Below are 15,756 nucleotides of genomic sequence, written 5' to 3'. Positions count from 1 at the left end.
ATGGAACCTGTCTCATTTGATCAAGCAATGAAAGAACAATGCTGGATTGAAGCAATGAAGGAAGAAATTCATTCCATTGAAAAAAATGACACATGGGAGCTTACATCATTGCCAAAGAACAAGAAGCCTATCCCAGTAAAATGGGTGTACAAAGTGAAACTGAAGCCTAATGGAACTGTTTCTAAGCACAAGGCAAGACTTGTTGCAAAAGGATTCTTGCAGAAACAAGGTTTGGATTTTGAAGAAGTTTTTGCACCAGTGGCCAGAATAGAAACCATAAGGCTTGTCATAGCTATTGCAAGTTCAAGAGGGTGGTTAATTTGCCAAATGGATGTGAAATCTGCCTTCTTAAATGGTCCAATAGACAAGGAAGTATATGTGGTTCAACCTCCTGGTTTCACAGTTCCAGATCAAGAACACAAAGTCTATAGATTGCACAAAGCTTTGTATGGGTTGAAACAAGCACCCAGGGCTTGGAACAAAAGGATAGATGGATTCTTGCTGAAACTTGGTTTTCTAAGATGCATCAATGAGCATGGCATTTACACCAAAGAAGTCACTACTGAAGCCTCTATAGTGATATGCTTATATGTGGATGACCTGCTCATCACAGGCAACAACAATGATCAGATTGAATGGTGTAAAAGGAAGCTGAAACATGAGTTTGAGATGACTGATCTAGGAAGTCTTTCATACTTCCTAGGAATTGAATTTCTCAGGACAGAAGCAGGGATCTTAATGCACCAGAAGAAGTATATCTCTGATATACTTACAAGATTCAACATGGCAGAGTGTAATTCAGTCTCAACACCTATTGAAACTGGTCATTCTCTATGCAACTTTAACACTGAAAATTTAGAAGATGGTGCAGTGGACTCAACTATGTTCAGACAAATGATAGGGTCTCTAAGGTATGTTTGCAACACAAGACTTGATCTAGCCTATGCAGTGGGATTGGTGAGCAGGTATATGGAAAATCCTAAGCATTCTCACCTAGCAGCAGTGAAGAGAATACTGAGGTATCTCAAAGGAAGCATGAACTATGGCATAATGTTTCCAGCACTCAGAAAAACTGAACAGAGCAGAAAGATGAACATTATTCGTGGATACACTGATTCTGATTGGTGTGGTGATAAAGATGATAGAAAAAGCACAAGTGGCTACTTATTCAAGCTTGGTGAAGCACCTATAAGTTGGTGCTCAAAGAAACAGAAAGTGGTTGCACTCTCTTCCTGTGAAGCTGAGTATATATCAGCATGTTTTGGTGGACAACAAGCTCTGTGGTTGAAGGCACTACTCATGGAATTGGGATTGCAGAATGATGAGCCAATGGTGATATTTGTTGACAACAAATCAACAATAAACTTGGCAAAGAATCCAGTAGCTCATGGAAGAAGCAAACATATAGAGACCAAATACCATTTCCTAAGAGATCAAGTGGAGAAGAGCAAATTAAGCTTGGTTTTCTGCAAATCAAGTGAGCAACTAGCAGACATATTAACAAAGCCGTTGAAGAGGAGTGATTTTGAAAGGCAAAGGAATCAATTAGGTATTGTTAGTATAGATAGCATGAATTAAGAGGGTGTGTAAAAATGTAATTCATTGCTAATTGAAAGTTAGTTGTAATCCTTCTATAAATAGAAGGTTGTAATTCAAAAGGTAGTTAATGCATTCCAAATATAGAATGATTCAGTTTTTGATCATTCAATCATTGCAAGATTTTCTCCTTCTTAATTCTCATTCATTCCTTCAATAATTCTCACTCACAAACTCCAATTCTTCTCTTCTCTATACACGACTTCCTTTTCTTCTTCATTACCTTCCTTTTCTGTCTTTCTGTAACAAAACCAGCAGAAGGAATTGAGCTTCTGGTTTTTCAAACTTCAACAGTTTAAACCTAGGAGTTCAATCACTTGCTTCTGTCCCATATATGAACCAGCATGTAGACCCATCCCAGGTGTGTAATGGGCTCCACATTCAACTCTAGCTAATAATCACATTCTAACACAAATATTGAGAAGATGTTCTCCACCTAATGTAACCTTTGAAGAAGAATCGTTTTGGTCTTTGTTTATAGTTATACTCAATCATTGCTAACATGCAATTTCACTCATTTCAGATGAATTTGTAATACAATGTATAGTTATTGTAGAAGAAGGTATATTTTAGTTTCTACTTCTCTACAACACACACAAATACATGATTAATCATGTAAATATTAAAAAAATAGAACATTCGTGGATCCAAATAAGCTATAAATTAAATATTATAAATGTTGCAGTGTTTCGTGTGAAGCTCATTACGCACGAATGGCAGGTACTACATTATTCTTTAATCTTTAATAGACAAATATTTAATCTGTAGTTAATGCTCCATTTTATAATATTGGGTTTACTTATGAGTAGTTTATTCAGATTCGGTTTTAAAATGAAATGAAATGTGGTTTGAATAGGGGGCAGTTGTTCAAAACTCTGCCATGATACAGGAACTGCTTCAATAAATTAATTCAACTAAATTAAACTATCACTCAAACTTAACAAACACAGAGCTGTCAGCTATCTCAACTGTGTCTTATTCCCTGTCTTAAAGCAATCATATATTAATATATGGATAAAATAAAAAATTTAAAAGCAAAAGTAATAAAATAAAATTTGAGACATGAAGTGGGACACCGTATGGACAGATGATCGATCTCGATCCTTGTCTTTGTTGGAGGTTTATTTTTAATCTATTTGGAACCTTTTGCCTTTGACACATGTACGTTACATTACATTATCGAAGGCCAAGCAATATGTTGTTTCATGAGAAAACATGGAAATTATTGGGCCTGAAGAAAGCCCATTCTGACAAAACAGAAAGATGGTATTAGTTTCAATTCACTTTCTCTTTCTCTTTCTCGTTCTCGTTCTCGTTCTCGTGCTTTGACCGGGAAAAACATAACATACATCATTTTTCTTCTCTCCCCTTTTTCTCTCTCGAATTGAGGAATGGCTTTCGCTTCATTTTTTGGAAGACTCCTCTTCGCTACTCTCTTCATTCTTTCCGCTTACCAACAGTTTGTTCTTTTTCTTCCTCTCTTTCCATTTCTTATCATTATTATTTGCATGCACTCTTCTACTTCAATTCTAATTTATTAATACATCAAATTTCATTATATTTATTCACCTTATTCTTCTTATTATTTGTTTTACCTGTTTTCGTTTTTATTTCTACTTCCTTTGCTTCGATCTGTTACGTTTAACGCTTCAACTCTTTCTTTCACCAAAACAACTCACCAGATCTGTGTTTTATTTCGTTTTTGGCCTCAATCAATCACTCAATTTATATGCATGCATTCATTTTCTTAGTATACTTGTTAGATCTTCTCATGTATGCTTTTAAATTCTGTGATCTTTCATAATTAATTGCTCTTCAGATTATACAATCATTTTTACTTTTTATTTTAATAACAATGCATTAAATTAACATTATCCAATTTCTCCTTGTCAATCTATTTTTTTTAATTAATTTCACTATGACTGTGTTTGGCACAATTGGCTAACAAAGTATTCGGTAAAATTAGCTGATTTAACCAGTGTTACAAAAAAAAATTGTGCCCGGCAGGTACGGTACACTACTTATACCAGTTTTAACCGGTCGAAACTGGTCATATAGCCGGTTTTCAATTGAATTTTATTTTAAATTAATTTTTAATGAAAATAAAAAATTTGGTTTTTTATTAATTTTTTACCGTTAATGTTAATATATTATATATGTATATTTAACTATATGGATAAGCCCTTGTTATCGAGTACTGATTTAAGTATTATAGGTATTAGAAAGTTTATGGTGTTACCAGCTAAATGCTAATGCTTACTGTCTAAACTTAATCACAATGTAGAGGCTAATGTTTTTCCATTTGATATTTTAATTTTGGAAGCACTTGTTGATTATGCTTTGTGGTTTTTCTTTCTTTTTATTCACTCTGTTTTTATGTTGTACTGATGTTCCATTGTTTTTGTGCCCTGTGCCATGCTCATACAGATTTAATGAATATGGAGTTGATGGGGGACCTGCAGCAAAAGCACTTAGACCAAAATTTGATGCCTTTCGATATCGAGTGCATTCTCAAGTTGGTGTTCAACTTCCAGAAATTGATGTTAGTCTCTTGTTGTCTCTCTTTTTGCCCTTTCTCTCAGTATCAATCATTTTAGTAAAGCAAATATTAAAACATAAGGGAAATGTTGTTGCCTTGTTGGTTGGAATCAGAAGAATGTGGTAAGTTGGTTGTCCCATTTGCCATGTCCCATTGTCTCCCGACCCAATTGAATGTTGACACATACATGAAAAGAAAAATTAAAAAAATATAATAACATTTTTATACTATTTAATAGCAGATGATTGGTTTGGGACATGAGAGTTTAGGTACAGAGGATCCTGATTCGTAGTAAATGAATGGGGTCGGTGTTTGCTTTGATTTAATAAAAAATACAAAGAATTATACTTATTATTCAGCATGTGGTATATGGGAAACTGGTTCAATTAAAAGTGATATTGGGAATATGTAAATGTTGTTAAATGTGCTTACACTTGAGACCAAAAAACTATGTTTTTTTGTGCTTATAATTGAGAACAGAGAGGCTATATTGCTAGTCAATGCCTTGACACTTATTGGTGCTTTCCCATACTCAATTCTGGGTTCTCTACTGACAAGTAGTTAAAAATTAATACTTTAGCTTAAATGCATATTATATATAACTGTTGTGTATAAGTGCATCCATTTAGGTGCTATTTTTGCATGGATAATTGCATATTACATTGTTTTGTATATTAAAATGGTTGCGGATATAATCAATACCTTGAACAGATAAAATATGCAGTTGCTGGGGCTATTGCTCTTAAGGGCCTTGGAGGGGTTCTCTTCATATTTGGCACAAATTTGGGAGCTATCCTTCTGGTTTGTAATCTAATTTTTTTTTTGTGAAATTGAAATTGTCCTTGAATTGACATGCTCAGTTTTTAAAGTCATGGCTCTTCCTGTAGATTTTGCATCAGTTGATTGCTACTCCAATACTGTATGATTTCTACAATTACAATAGTGAGGACAAAGAATTCATTAAACTTTTCATCCAATTTACACAGGTTTGAGTTCATTTGGTTTTATTAATTAATTTTTGTAGTTTACTTCCATGTTTGTTAATACAATGTAGTTAATGTATTGTTGCAAACTTGCAATTGTTTCCTACCTGCAGAATATCTCTCTATTGGGGGCTCTGCTGTTCTTTATTGATATGAAAAACTCCTTTCCTAAGAGGCAACCCAAGAAGAAGACTCCCAAAACAAAAACCTATTAGTATCCATAATTTGAAAGAAACATTTTGCAACAAGTTGTCGGAATATTTACCGGTTCCAATGGAACCAATGACTTTGTTGTTTTGAGTACCATAGATGTAGCCAACTGTGTCACGATGATTATATTTTTGACTTATTTTTATTGTTTAATTAAATATTTCCATTGGTATGTAGCCAAAAAAAAGTACTTATATCTGTCTAATATATATTTTCTGCAAAGAACACTCAGCACAGGGTAGAAGGGGAAATGGATAATGATCACACTGCTACCTTTTATAAAATATTTAGTTTGACTTATATTTTCACGTTAGGAAAAGGATTCAAATAACAACGACATCAAATATTACAGATCAAAGTGGTCCCCAGGTTTCGTCTCAACATAAACCCATGATGTGAGATATGATGGTTAAAAACGATAAAAGATCTTCTCCCACAACTGTATGTTTTTTCATTTGTTTTTTGATAGTAAATGTCTAATTTCATTAGAATTAACTATTGTATTTAATTTATTTTTTTGAAGTATTTATCTCTCAATCAATAGAGAGGATTTTAACTCGTTAAAAAACTGCTATTGAAGTTCAATGTTTCACATTTTACAATATTATTAGAGAGGGAATCAACTTACTCACCACCTTTGTTAATCATTGAAGAGATTGATGCACTTCCTAATGATCTTACAACTATGACAATTGAACCAATTTCTGATGATATTAGTATGTACCTTTATTGCATTATGTATATGATTCATTGATTATATTTGGTATCACTTTATGTTAATGTTAATTGTACATTACATTTAAAATGTTTTTTGTTATAGGTCAATTAAATTTGGATGATGATGCACAAGATATTACCATGGAAAATACAAATCAAAATGAAAGTAATACGATAGAAGTAACTTTGCCTCCTTAGACATGAAGAAAGTTAAAATTAATTTACTTTTGACTTGAAATGCTTCATACTTATATTTATTTAACTGAAATTATAGTTTGAGAGAAATTTTTTTTACAATATAATGTTAGCTATTAATATTATTATGAATCTAAAAGTGAGATGCTGAGTTAACCAATTTAATCAATGACTCACTCGTCCAACCAGTGACTCATTAACCTAATAGGTTGACCGAGTCGATGACTAGTCCAATTTTAATAACACCTAATTAACATATCACATACTTATTAAAATATTTTTATGATATACATTTAAAATGTTTAGTAATTGATTGGGGGGAAAATATGATGTCATTCCTTTCGTGGTTGTTACTTACTTTGCTAGCATTGTAGTTTTGTCTATAACTATAAAAAGGAGTTTACCTACCCAAATGGCTTATATTTGACGTCACATGTTTCCCAAATATGTGGGGTTGATCATTAATTATTAGTGTTGGTTTGTGAATGTAGCATAATTAATTAGGTACACTTAGCATTTGTCTCAACCATTTTGGCATTATCATGGCCGCCATTAACTATGATTATTTGCCAAATAATCAATCTAGTAACATGTCCCATCAATTGGAATATCCTTTTCTCTTCCAAAAACTTCCAACACTCATCCAACACTTTTGTTAACCATCATAAGAGAATGGTTAAGGAAACATAAAATAAGTGCATTTTTTGCAATCTTCAAATGGTATAACACAATATGGCTTACCCAAATTTATCTTCAAGCTTAATTAACATGAGCAGAAACAAATAGTGTTTAATCATTCATAACAAAAATTATTTTATTCATTTGCTCACTTCAAAAACTAAAACTCAGTTGAAAGTTAGTATTTCGTTCTCAACCACAAAATAATAATAGGAGGAGATAATATAGCATTCAACAAAGGCTTCTATATTTTATTCTTCTTGACTATGAATTTTGAATGAAAGAAAGTCCATAGTATCTGATAGATGAAGTGATTCAGAAAAGGACAAGTAGTAGTAGAGATGAAGATGCATGTATCTGCTTCACTTTTCCTTTAAAGCACGAGGCGTCAGGGTCTCAATCTAAACACATAACTTTATTATACAACTTGACACTAAATGTTCTTCCACAAAACCCATAACTATCATAACGGTATTCACCTTAGATTCCTTCATTTTCACCATTTTCTCACCTTAGATTCCTCGCACTGGAGGCAATCTTGTCTAAACTGAGAACATTTACAGGTATATGAGACTTACTCTTCCATCAGACATTTTTTCATGTACCACTTGAACAAGCCAATTGTTTGTCACTCCTATACTGCAATCAAATAACTATAATAAGGGTTTTTAGTTAATGAATAAAACCTATAAAAACTAAGTGTTTCACTTCATTTGAAAGACTTAAGTTCAAATTTCACTGTAACTAACAGAATATAGTTTCATTACATGGACTTGAATTCTTTAAAGGGTGGCGGCTGATGTAACACTTGTACATGTTTTGCATTATATTTATATTATTATTATTATTATTATCATGAAGGTTAGGGTTAGGGTCTATAGAGTTAGACAGAGACAGATTCGTATAATGGAAAAATACATTGCATTCAACATCTTTTTTCACTCACGAATCCTACGACACTAGGTTTAATTTATATGCCTCAGAATATTTTATGTAGAGTGTACAAAGAAGTTTACTAAATAAATAGTTATATCGGTAATCAAACCCAGCTTTGCCAGGTATACATCATATATACTAATGTAAATGCAGAGGGAATTATACCTAATTATATGAGACAACTCAATTTAATTACTCATATAATTTTAATTTTCTTAACAAAATGGATATGTTTTAATTTGTTGAAAATATGTGTTCAAAGATAATATTTATCCATTTTTGGTTGTTTATCTTCAATCCTTAGGGCTCCATCTATGTGTTGAGTGACACATATTTGTTTAGAAAAAGTTACTCTAAAGAATTATCATTTTATAATTAAAAAGAATAAGAATATATTTATCTTTGATTTAATTTAATGTTTATTGTGATGTTAATTTACAAATAATTTTTTAATGGAATATAAATTCTTATTTATTTTACAATCTGTTTAATTTTTTTCTTCCTATTTCACTATATTGGAGTTGTTCCTATATAGTTAAACCTTCTCTCCCTTCAGGAGTTGCCACGTTGCTATATTTTTTTTTGACTTTGTGCATAAATTAAATAATCGATACCGTTCTTAGTTTCACTTAAATGGATTTACTTCTAGATTTTTAGGTGCTATATTCATTTTATAATGGAAGCAAATAATTAAAATACCCAGAATCTAGAGGCATCCTCCTTGGCCAATAATATCAACATCAATTTCCACTAGCACTAATTTATTCGTGACTATTTTAATTGGAGTGATTGATCAATCAAACTTTTTGGTCGCTTTCTTCCCTTTTTTTCAATGGGTATATAAAGCATAGGCACACACATTAACACATATAGAATTATTCCAAGTGATAAGAGAACTTGTTCTTTGTGCCACTTAATCACTTTGGTTCCTAAGAGATATGGATTTTAATTATTCTCTCTACCAATACCAAAACCTTCATTTCTTCCCTTCAAACCATTCCTCTAATTTAGGACAAGAACCTTTCTCATGGGATAATGACTTACTCCTTTTCTTAAACATTACCAACAACGACAATAACCATACTCTTCTCTTCAACTCTAGTGACCCCTCACAATCGCTACAGACCAAAGAATCCTCCTCCATAGAATCCAACTCATCAGGCTCTCAAGGAAGCCTCGACTCACACGATGTTTCATCGATTTGTACATCTTATCATAAAAACAACTCATTACACGATACTTTCACTTGGTGGAATTCAGATATAGTAAATATAAATACCCTTATCCCTACAAATGGAGAAGCTGTACCCAATGCACCACCGCCCCCACTTTCAACACCACTATCACTTCCTTCTTCTTCTTCTTCTTCTTCCTCATCATCTCCACAAATATTGGAAAGCAACAAAGATAAGAGGGTGTTTAGAGGAGTAAGGAGAAGGCCATGGGGTAAATATGCTGCTGAAATAAGAGACTCAACAAGGAATGGAGTTAGAGTATGGATAGGAACTTTTGACACAGCTGAGGAAGCAGCATTAGCTTATGATCAAGCAGCTTTTTGTACAAGAGGTTCCTTGGCAGTGCTTAATTTCCCAATGGAAGTTGTAAGGGAATCCCTTAAAGACATGTCAAATAATTTTAAGCCAAATTCATGTTTGGAAGATGGTTCTTTCACTTCACCTGTTTTAGCACTCAAGAGAAAGCATAGCATGAGAAGAAAGTCAAGTAAGTGTAGTAAAAATAAGAAGACCAAAAGGGTTGACTATAAGGATCAATTGGAGATAAGTGGATCAAAAAATGTGTTGGTTTTGGAGGATTTGGGTGCTGATTATCTTGACCAACTTTTGAGCTTTACTACTACATCTCAAATTCAAACTTCTTTCTAGTTTTGTGCTTGTTTAATTTGTTTTTTCTTTCTTCAGTACATCTAAATTTGTAATTGTTCATGAATATAAAACCTTGAGATTTTTGAGATTGTGATGATAACAATATTCTATTAAAGACTTCCTTTTTAGTTACGAAAAGTAAACTTGGGCCTAAACATATTGTTCCAATTGCATCATGTGATTCCAAAGGAGAGAGTAGATATGTTAAAAATACAAATATTATTAAGTAATAATAAAGTAAAAGAAAAAATGATAAGATAAGTGATAAAAGTGAGGTTGACTTAGCAAATAAAGAGCAACAAAAGTGAGGAATATTCTGCTGGAATATTTGGTGTTATGGACTCTTTTACTGAAATGTTTCCTATAAATCCTTACCAATCACCTTCTTCTTTTTCACACTACATTTCATCTCTTTATTCTTCATCTCATTATTATTACTCTTAAACCATTTGCAGGTCACATTTATAACCCTTACTTATCTCTCTTCATAACTATATATATTTTCTTAGTTATATCATGTTGTATCTTCATTACATTTATGATCCTTAATTGTTTTTCCAAATAAAGCATAATCATAATAATGGTGACTACAACCAATATCGTTTTCATTTTATTATTTATTGTTTTGTTGGCATGAATAATTTGATCACCTCTCTCATCATGGCACATTGGTACCCCATGCACGTACATGTCATTATCCCTCTATCTTCCACTCTCACTTTCATCCTTTATTATTTCTGTGTTCTTCATTTTAGTTAACTTTTTTTGCTGACGTAAAGTTTTCATATGAACCAGACACTTTATTTTTATTTTAATATTAGCATGTCAATCGACATTTCGTATTTGTCGACCCACATTTTGTCTGGTACAAAATGTTCATGTTATCATTCAATAGACTGATGATTTAAGATTAATAAAATAATAAAATTGAATGTTGGGTAATTCACATGGTATACATAAATCTTCATTCTCACCATAGCAGCAACCAATTATACCATGCATAGTTCTGTTATAGGATCTGATTTAACATTTATTATTGATGAATATAAATATTACTAATCGTAAAAGATAATTCAATTATTATTGAAATGGTTTTGATACGGAGTGATTTAATTGCATGTTCGGTATAATTATGATACCTATTGGCTTGAGAACCGCTTCACCCTGGGTTGAACGGCCAGTTACATTATTATGATTGTGATTTGACTTGATAACATTCTCAAATGATAAATTATGCGTGCATAAATTGTTAATAGTTGTAATAAAAGAATCTGACTAGAGTTTGGGTTAAAATATAGCAGTGAAGGCAAGACTTTGATAAAGAAAGAGTAACTTTGTTTCCAAGTAATGGCTGGGGAGCAAATCCAGGTGCTAAATGCACTTGATGTGGCAAAAACACAATGGTACCATTTCACTGCAATCATCATAGCAGGAATGGGTTTCTTCACAGATGCATATGATCTATTCTGCATATCTCTTGTTACAAAATTGCTTGGGCGCATATACTACCATGTTGAAGATGCACCAAAGCCTGGTTCATTGCCTCCAAATGTATCAGCTGCTGTAAATGGTGTAGCCTTCTGTGGAACACTTTCCGGTCAGCTTTTCTTTGGTTGGCTTGGAGACAAGTTGGGTCGAAAAAAAGTTTACAGCATGACCCTGATGATGATGGTTATATGCTCAATTGGTTCAGGCCTTTCTTTTGGACATACTCCAAAATCTGTGATGGCAACTCTTTGCTTTTTCAGATTCTGGCTTGGTTTTGGTATTGGTGGTGATTACCCTCTTTCTGCTACCATAATGTCTGAGTATTCTAATAAGAAGACTCGTGGCGCGTTTATTGCTGCAGTCTTTGCTATGCAAGGTTTTGGAATTTTGGGAGGTGGTATATTTGCAATTATAGTCTCGGCTGCTTTTAAGGCCAGGTTTCATGCTCCATCTTACGAGGTTGATCCAATTGGTTCGACTGTTCCACAAGCAGATTACATTTGGAGGATAATTGTGATGGTTGGAGCACTCCCAGCTGCATTGACTTACTATTGGCGAACGGAGATGCCTGAAACCGCGCGTTACACAGCACTCGTTGCCAAGGATATGAAGCAGGCTGCAGCAGATATGTCTAAGGTTCTACAAGTCGAGATTCAAGCGGAACCAAGGATTAAGGATCAGAGAAATTCATTTGGCTTGTTCTCCAAGGAATTCCTACGGCGTCATGGACTACATTTAGTTGGCACTTCAGTCACATGGTTCTTGCTTGATATTGCATTCTACAGCCAGAATCTATTCCAAAAGGATATTTTCAGTGCAGTTGGTTGGATCCCTTCTGCGGAAACAATGAATGCTCTTGAGGAGGTTTATAAAATCGCAAGGGCGCAAACGATTATAGCTCTTTGCAGTACTGTTCCAGGTTACTGGTTCTCAGTTTTCTTGATTGACAGGATTGGAAGGTTTACTATCCAATTGATGGGATTCTTCTTCATGACAGTGTTCATGTTTGCTCTCGCCATTCCTTATGATCATTGGACTAAAAAGGAGAACCGAATTGGCTTTATGGTGATGTATTCTTTTACCTTCTTCTTTTCAAATTTTGGGCCTAATGCTACAACATTTGTGGTGCCAGCCGAGATTTTCCCGGCTAGATTCCGATCCACTTGCCATGGAATATCATCAGCTTCTGGTAAGCTTGGGGCTATGGTTGGTGCATTTGGATTCTTGTACTTGGCACAGAACAAGGACAAGAGTAAAGCAGATGCAGGGTACCCTGCAGGTATTGGTATGAGAAATTCACTGATTGTTTTAGCTGTAGTTAATGTTTTAGGCTTCTTTTTTACTTTCTTGGTGCCTGAGGCAAATGGAAAATCTTTGGAGGAGATGTCAGGTGAGAATGAAGAAGAAGAAAAAGTACCTAGGGATGCATCACACAGCAATAACAGAACTGCTCCTATTGTTTAGGTGTTATGTTAATGTCCATCTACACTGCTACTAGAATAAAAAGTGTCTTTATGTTAAATCTTGGGTGCTCTTTATGTAACACTAACATGAGGAACCATTCGTTCTATGGGTACTGGAATTTTTTTTTTATAGATTTACTGGTTTATGTATAACAATTTTGGAGTGTATAATACTTGGAATTATCTGAATATAAATGTGTATGAATTTGACTTATTGTCTACAAATGTGTGCTTGTGTGAATGGAGATGATGACATAATTTGGAAGTTGAGAAGTCTGCAAAACATGATCTTAGTTTAAAGTTTGAATTGGTTTAACAAAATGATAGAGCTTGACCTATCATTTAACAAGTGGAACTAAAAATAGTTGATTACAAATAACTCGATGACTGTTATGTTCACTGTAACTTCATCATTACTTGGTTAATGTTCCTTGTTTCTGTTGTTTGCAACATTGAAAACTCACAATTAAATCTTGATAAGTTAGCTTTGAAAAGCAACTATAGGTTAATGCAAGTTTTGAAAACTTCTTCTACTACCTTGTCTATGTTAACAACTAATCTCTAAATCTAAGACATCAGATTCAATGAAGTCACATGCTCATACAGAACTGATTTAAGGTTAAACACATAATCAAACTTCAGATTCATATTATTGGAGAATATTTTTGTGACGAGATAGGCTTTGCATATGATTAAGCATGAAATGGAAATTTAAAGGTTAAACTTAGTAGATTTCGGTAACACAATAATAAATATAACTGCACAAGGTAGCATTTCAATGTGCACGGTCTCTGAGCACTTCAAGATCCATTTCTGTGGGATCAGTGGCTTGGATTTCATAATGGAAACCATCTAGCTCATGTTTAATCCTGTCTTTACTTGTGGCATAGAGCATCTTGGCACGAATTCGAGATGTTGAAGGAGACCTGAACAATATCATGCAACAAATAACTAAGAATGATGTCTCAATGGCAGAATCATAGAAAAATTAAATTAATTAAGAAGCACATTGCTGAGGATGGAAGGATTTAGGTGAAAGGTGGTATAATAAATAAGGAAGTCTAATCCGAGTTCATCCTTCACAAGAATTAGAGGAGGAATACCGAAGAAGTGTTTACAAGATTTCAAAGAGAGTTTATTTGGACTTATCATAGAATCATATGAGCATGTTTGGATAAACAACTTAATAAGCTCTTCTTCAGCAAGCTTTTTTTGAAAAAAGTTAAAAATGTTTATAGAAAGGTCATAAGCTATGAAGATAAGTTTTTCTCACGAGTCCAAATAAACTTTCTATAATCTCTTACAAACAACCCTTAAGTAGGTTTCTAGAATAGCTTATGACCTTCTTATAAGCTAGTTTTAGCTCCTTTCAATAAGCTTAGTAGAGAACCTTATGAAATAAATAAAAGAACTTATAGAAGGTCAGGAGCTTGGATAGGATAAGTGTTTCTTGAATAAGCGCTTAATTAAGTTACTTAAAAAATGTCTCAACTCCTAGTTAGATATCTCAGTCATGTTAAACAAATGATGGAAAATATGTTGTTATGAAGTGGCAGTGAAGCTGTGACTAAAACAAAATGGAAATAATCTGTTCCAGTCTTCAGAAGAAGACCACATTTTGATGGAAATTTTGTAAGCAAAGAAAGCAATACTACACATTGACAAAGCACACAGAGCTTAATCTCATCAAATTTTTTAGAGAGAAAAACAAAGCTATATATTCAGGAAGCTTACTTACTCTTTTATATGGCTGAACTGATGCATGAAGATGTTTGCCTTGTTATATTTATGCCAGCATGCCACAATATATAATATATGCACAAGTTCTTATAGCCAGTAATGCTCTATTTGCAACTTAATTATAGCTTTTTAATCTATAGAAAGAGAAGGATGGGGCAAACTAACCATGCAATGAAGAAGATTTTGCTCTTTTGACAGTTCTCAGAAGTGACAAAATCAAAGTCATAGACAGCATATCTGCAATCATTCTCAGGCAAAGATGCAGTGAAATCATCATAGCTCTCAGCCACACCACCAGTCTTTTCAACAACAATCTCCTTTTTCTTCTCATCTACCTTAAAGATCACATAACGATACACCTTCTTTTGCTTCAATTCCATGAACACATTTTTGCTGTGATCAGCAACACCCATGCCCGATGATGCATTTGGCTGCAAATAAAAGTGTATATTTGGGTTACAAATCTTTCACCTAAAACTTGATTACGAAAGCGTATACATATTGATATTCATAAGCTATTGGTTGCATGAGTCTTATGGAAAAATACTCACCCAAGTTAGATCCAGGCCAATCATATCATTAATGATAATTAATAATTAAAGGTCTTGCTATGCTAACCAATGTAATAAGATGCTGGTTAAGGAATCAAGAAATATTAAGTTTTTGTTGGAATACTAAGTACACCACTTCTCAATGAATCACAAACACTAATAATGAAAACTTACAATTTCTTAAGCACATGATTATTGACATGAGAAACTTGGAAAACTAATCATATCACTCCGTAAGAGAAACATCACCATGGAAGAGATGTTTTTACTCTTAGTTTCTACTTAAGTAATGTTTTTTTGCTTTCAATTATACAAATTGTTTGGCTATGAAACTATTACACCCCCTTGATCTCAATTATACAAATACTAAGAAATAAAAAGAAGAGGTAGCTATTTAGAAGCTGGGTTTTAAAGAAAAAAGCAAAAAGTTAAAATCTTGGTTGAAAGTTGAGAAAAATGGTGAAGATATTGAGGAAGAGCATTGTTACCCTAGTGATCCCTCTGAAAGACATGAGAAAACTTGGAAGATGAATGATTGATATTGATAATTCAATTCAATGTAATAAATAAGTTTCTCAAATTATGAATCAAGAGAAGATAAGGGGTGGTGCGTTGGAGCAACGCAATTCAGAGTACTTTATGATAACAAATATCTTATCTATTAAGGAAGAGACAAGTACATAGTTTTATACATGAATGAATCTTCGACCGTCCATGGACCCCACTTTTGTTGAATATTATTAATCATACTACTCTTTTGGGTTTTCACATCCATCC

At 33.3% G+C, this 15,756-nt stretch overlaps 4 protein-coding genes across 5 annotated transcripts; 3 read left to right on the top strand and 1 right to left on the bottom strand.

Annotated features, from left to right (window-relative positions):
• On the top strand, positions 2,892-5,490 carry LOC109348460 (the record flags this gene model as incomplete). The annotated part of the gene is given in 5 exon segments (XM_019588917.1): positions 2,892-3,055; positions 4,024-4,138; positions 4,847-4,936; positions 5,023-5,121; positions 5,232-5,490. Coding segments are annotated over 5 exon segments (474 nt in total). The 3' UTR covers positions 5,334-5,490.
• On the top strand, positions 8,742-9,781 carry LOC109348459 (ethylene-responsive transcription factor 2-like). The gene has a single exon (XM_019588916.1). The coding sequence runs from the start codon at positions 8,793-8,795 to the stop codon at positions 9,735-9,737; it is 945 nt and encodes a 314-aa protein (XP_019444461.1). The 5' UTR covers positions 8,742-8,792; the 3' UTR covers positions 9,738-9,781.
• Positions 10,173-12,770, top strand: LOC109348457 (inorganic phosphate transporter 1-4-like). The gene is made up of 2 exons (XM_019588915.1): positions 10,173-10,192; positions 11,039-12,770. The coding sequence occupies exon 2, from the start codon at positions 11,085-11,087 to the stop codon at positions 12,687-12,689; it is 1,605 nt and encodes a 534-aa protein (XP_019444460.1). The 5' UTR covers positions 10,173-10,192; positions 11,039-11,084; the 3' UTR covers positions 12,690-12,770.
• LOC109348461 (actin-depolymerizing factor) lies at positions 13,298-15,574 on the bottom strand. Of its 2 annotated transcripts, XM_019588919.1 has the most exons (4): positions 15,468-15,574; positions 14,594-14,859; positions 13,463-13,614; positions 13,298-13,421 (listed from the first exon to the last, which is right to left on the bottom strand). In XM_019588919.1, exons 1-3 carry the CDS (start codon positions 15,489-15,491, stop codon positions 13,464-13,466), a joined length of 441 nt encoding a protein of 146 aa, XP_019444464.1. In that variant the 5' UTR covers positions 15,492-15,574; the 3' UTR covers positions 13,298-13,421; position 13,463. The 2 variants fall into 2 exon arrangements, with proteins under 2 accessions (XP_019444464.1, XP_019444463.1); XM_019588918.1 differs by having other exon boundaries at positions 13,308-13,614.

Source organism: Lupinus angustifolius, chromosome LG05 (assembly GCF_001865875.1).
Source record: "Lupinus angustifolius cultivar Tanjil chromosome LG05, LupAngTanjil_v1.0, whole genome shotgun sequence".
In the NCBI taxonomy this organism is placed as follows: domain Eukaryota; kingdom Viridiplantae; phylum Streptophyta; class Magnoliopsida; order Fabales; family Fabaceae; genus Lupinus; species Lupinus angustifolius.
Note: the sequence above shows the minus strand (reverse complement) of the source record. Positions and strands in the feature narration are given on the sequence as shown.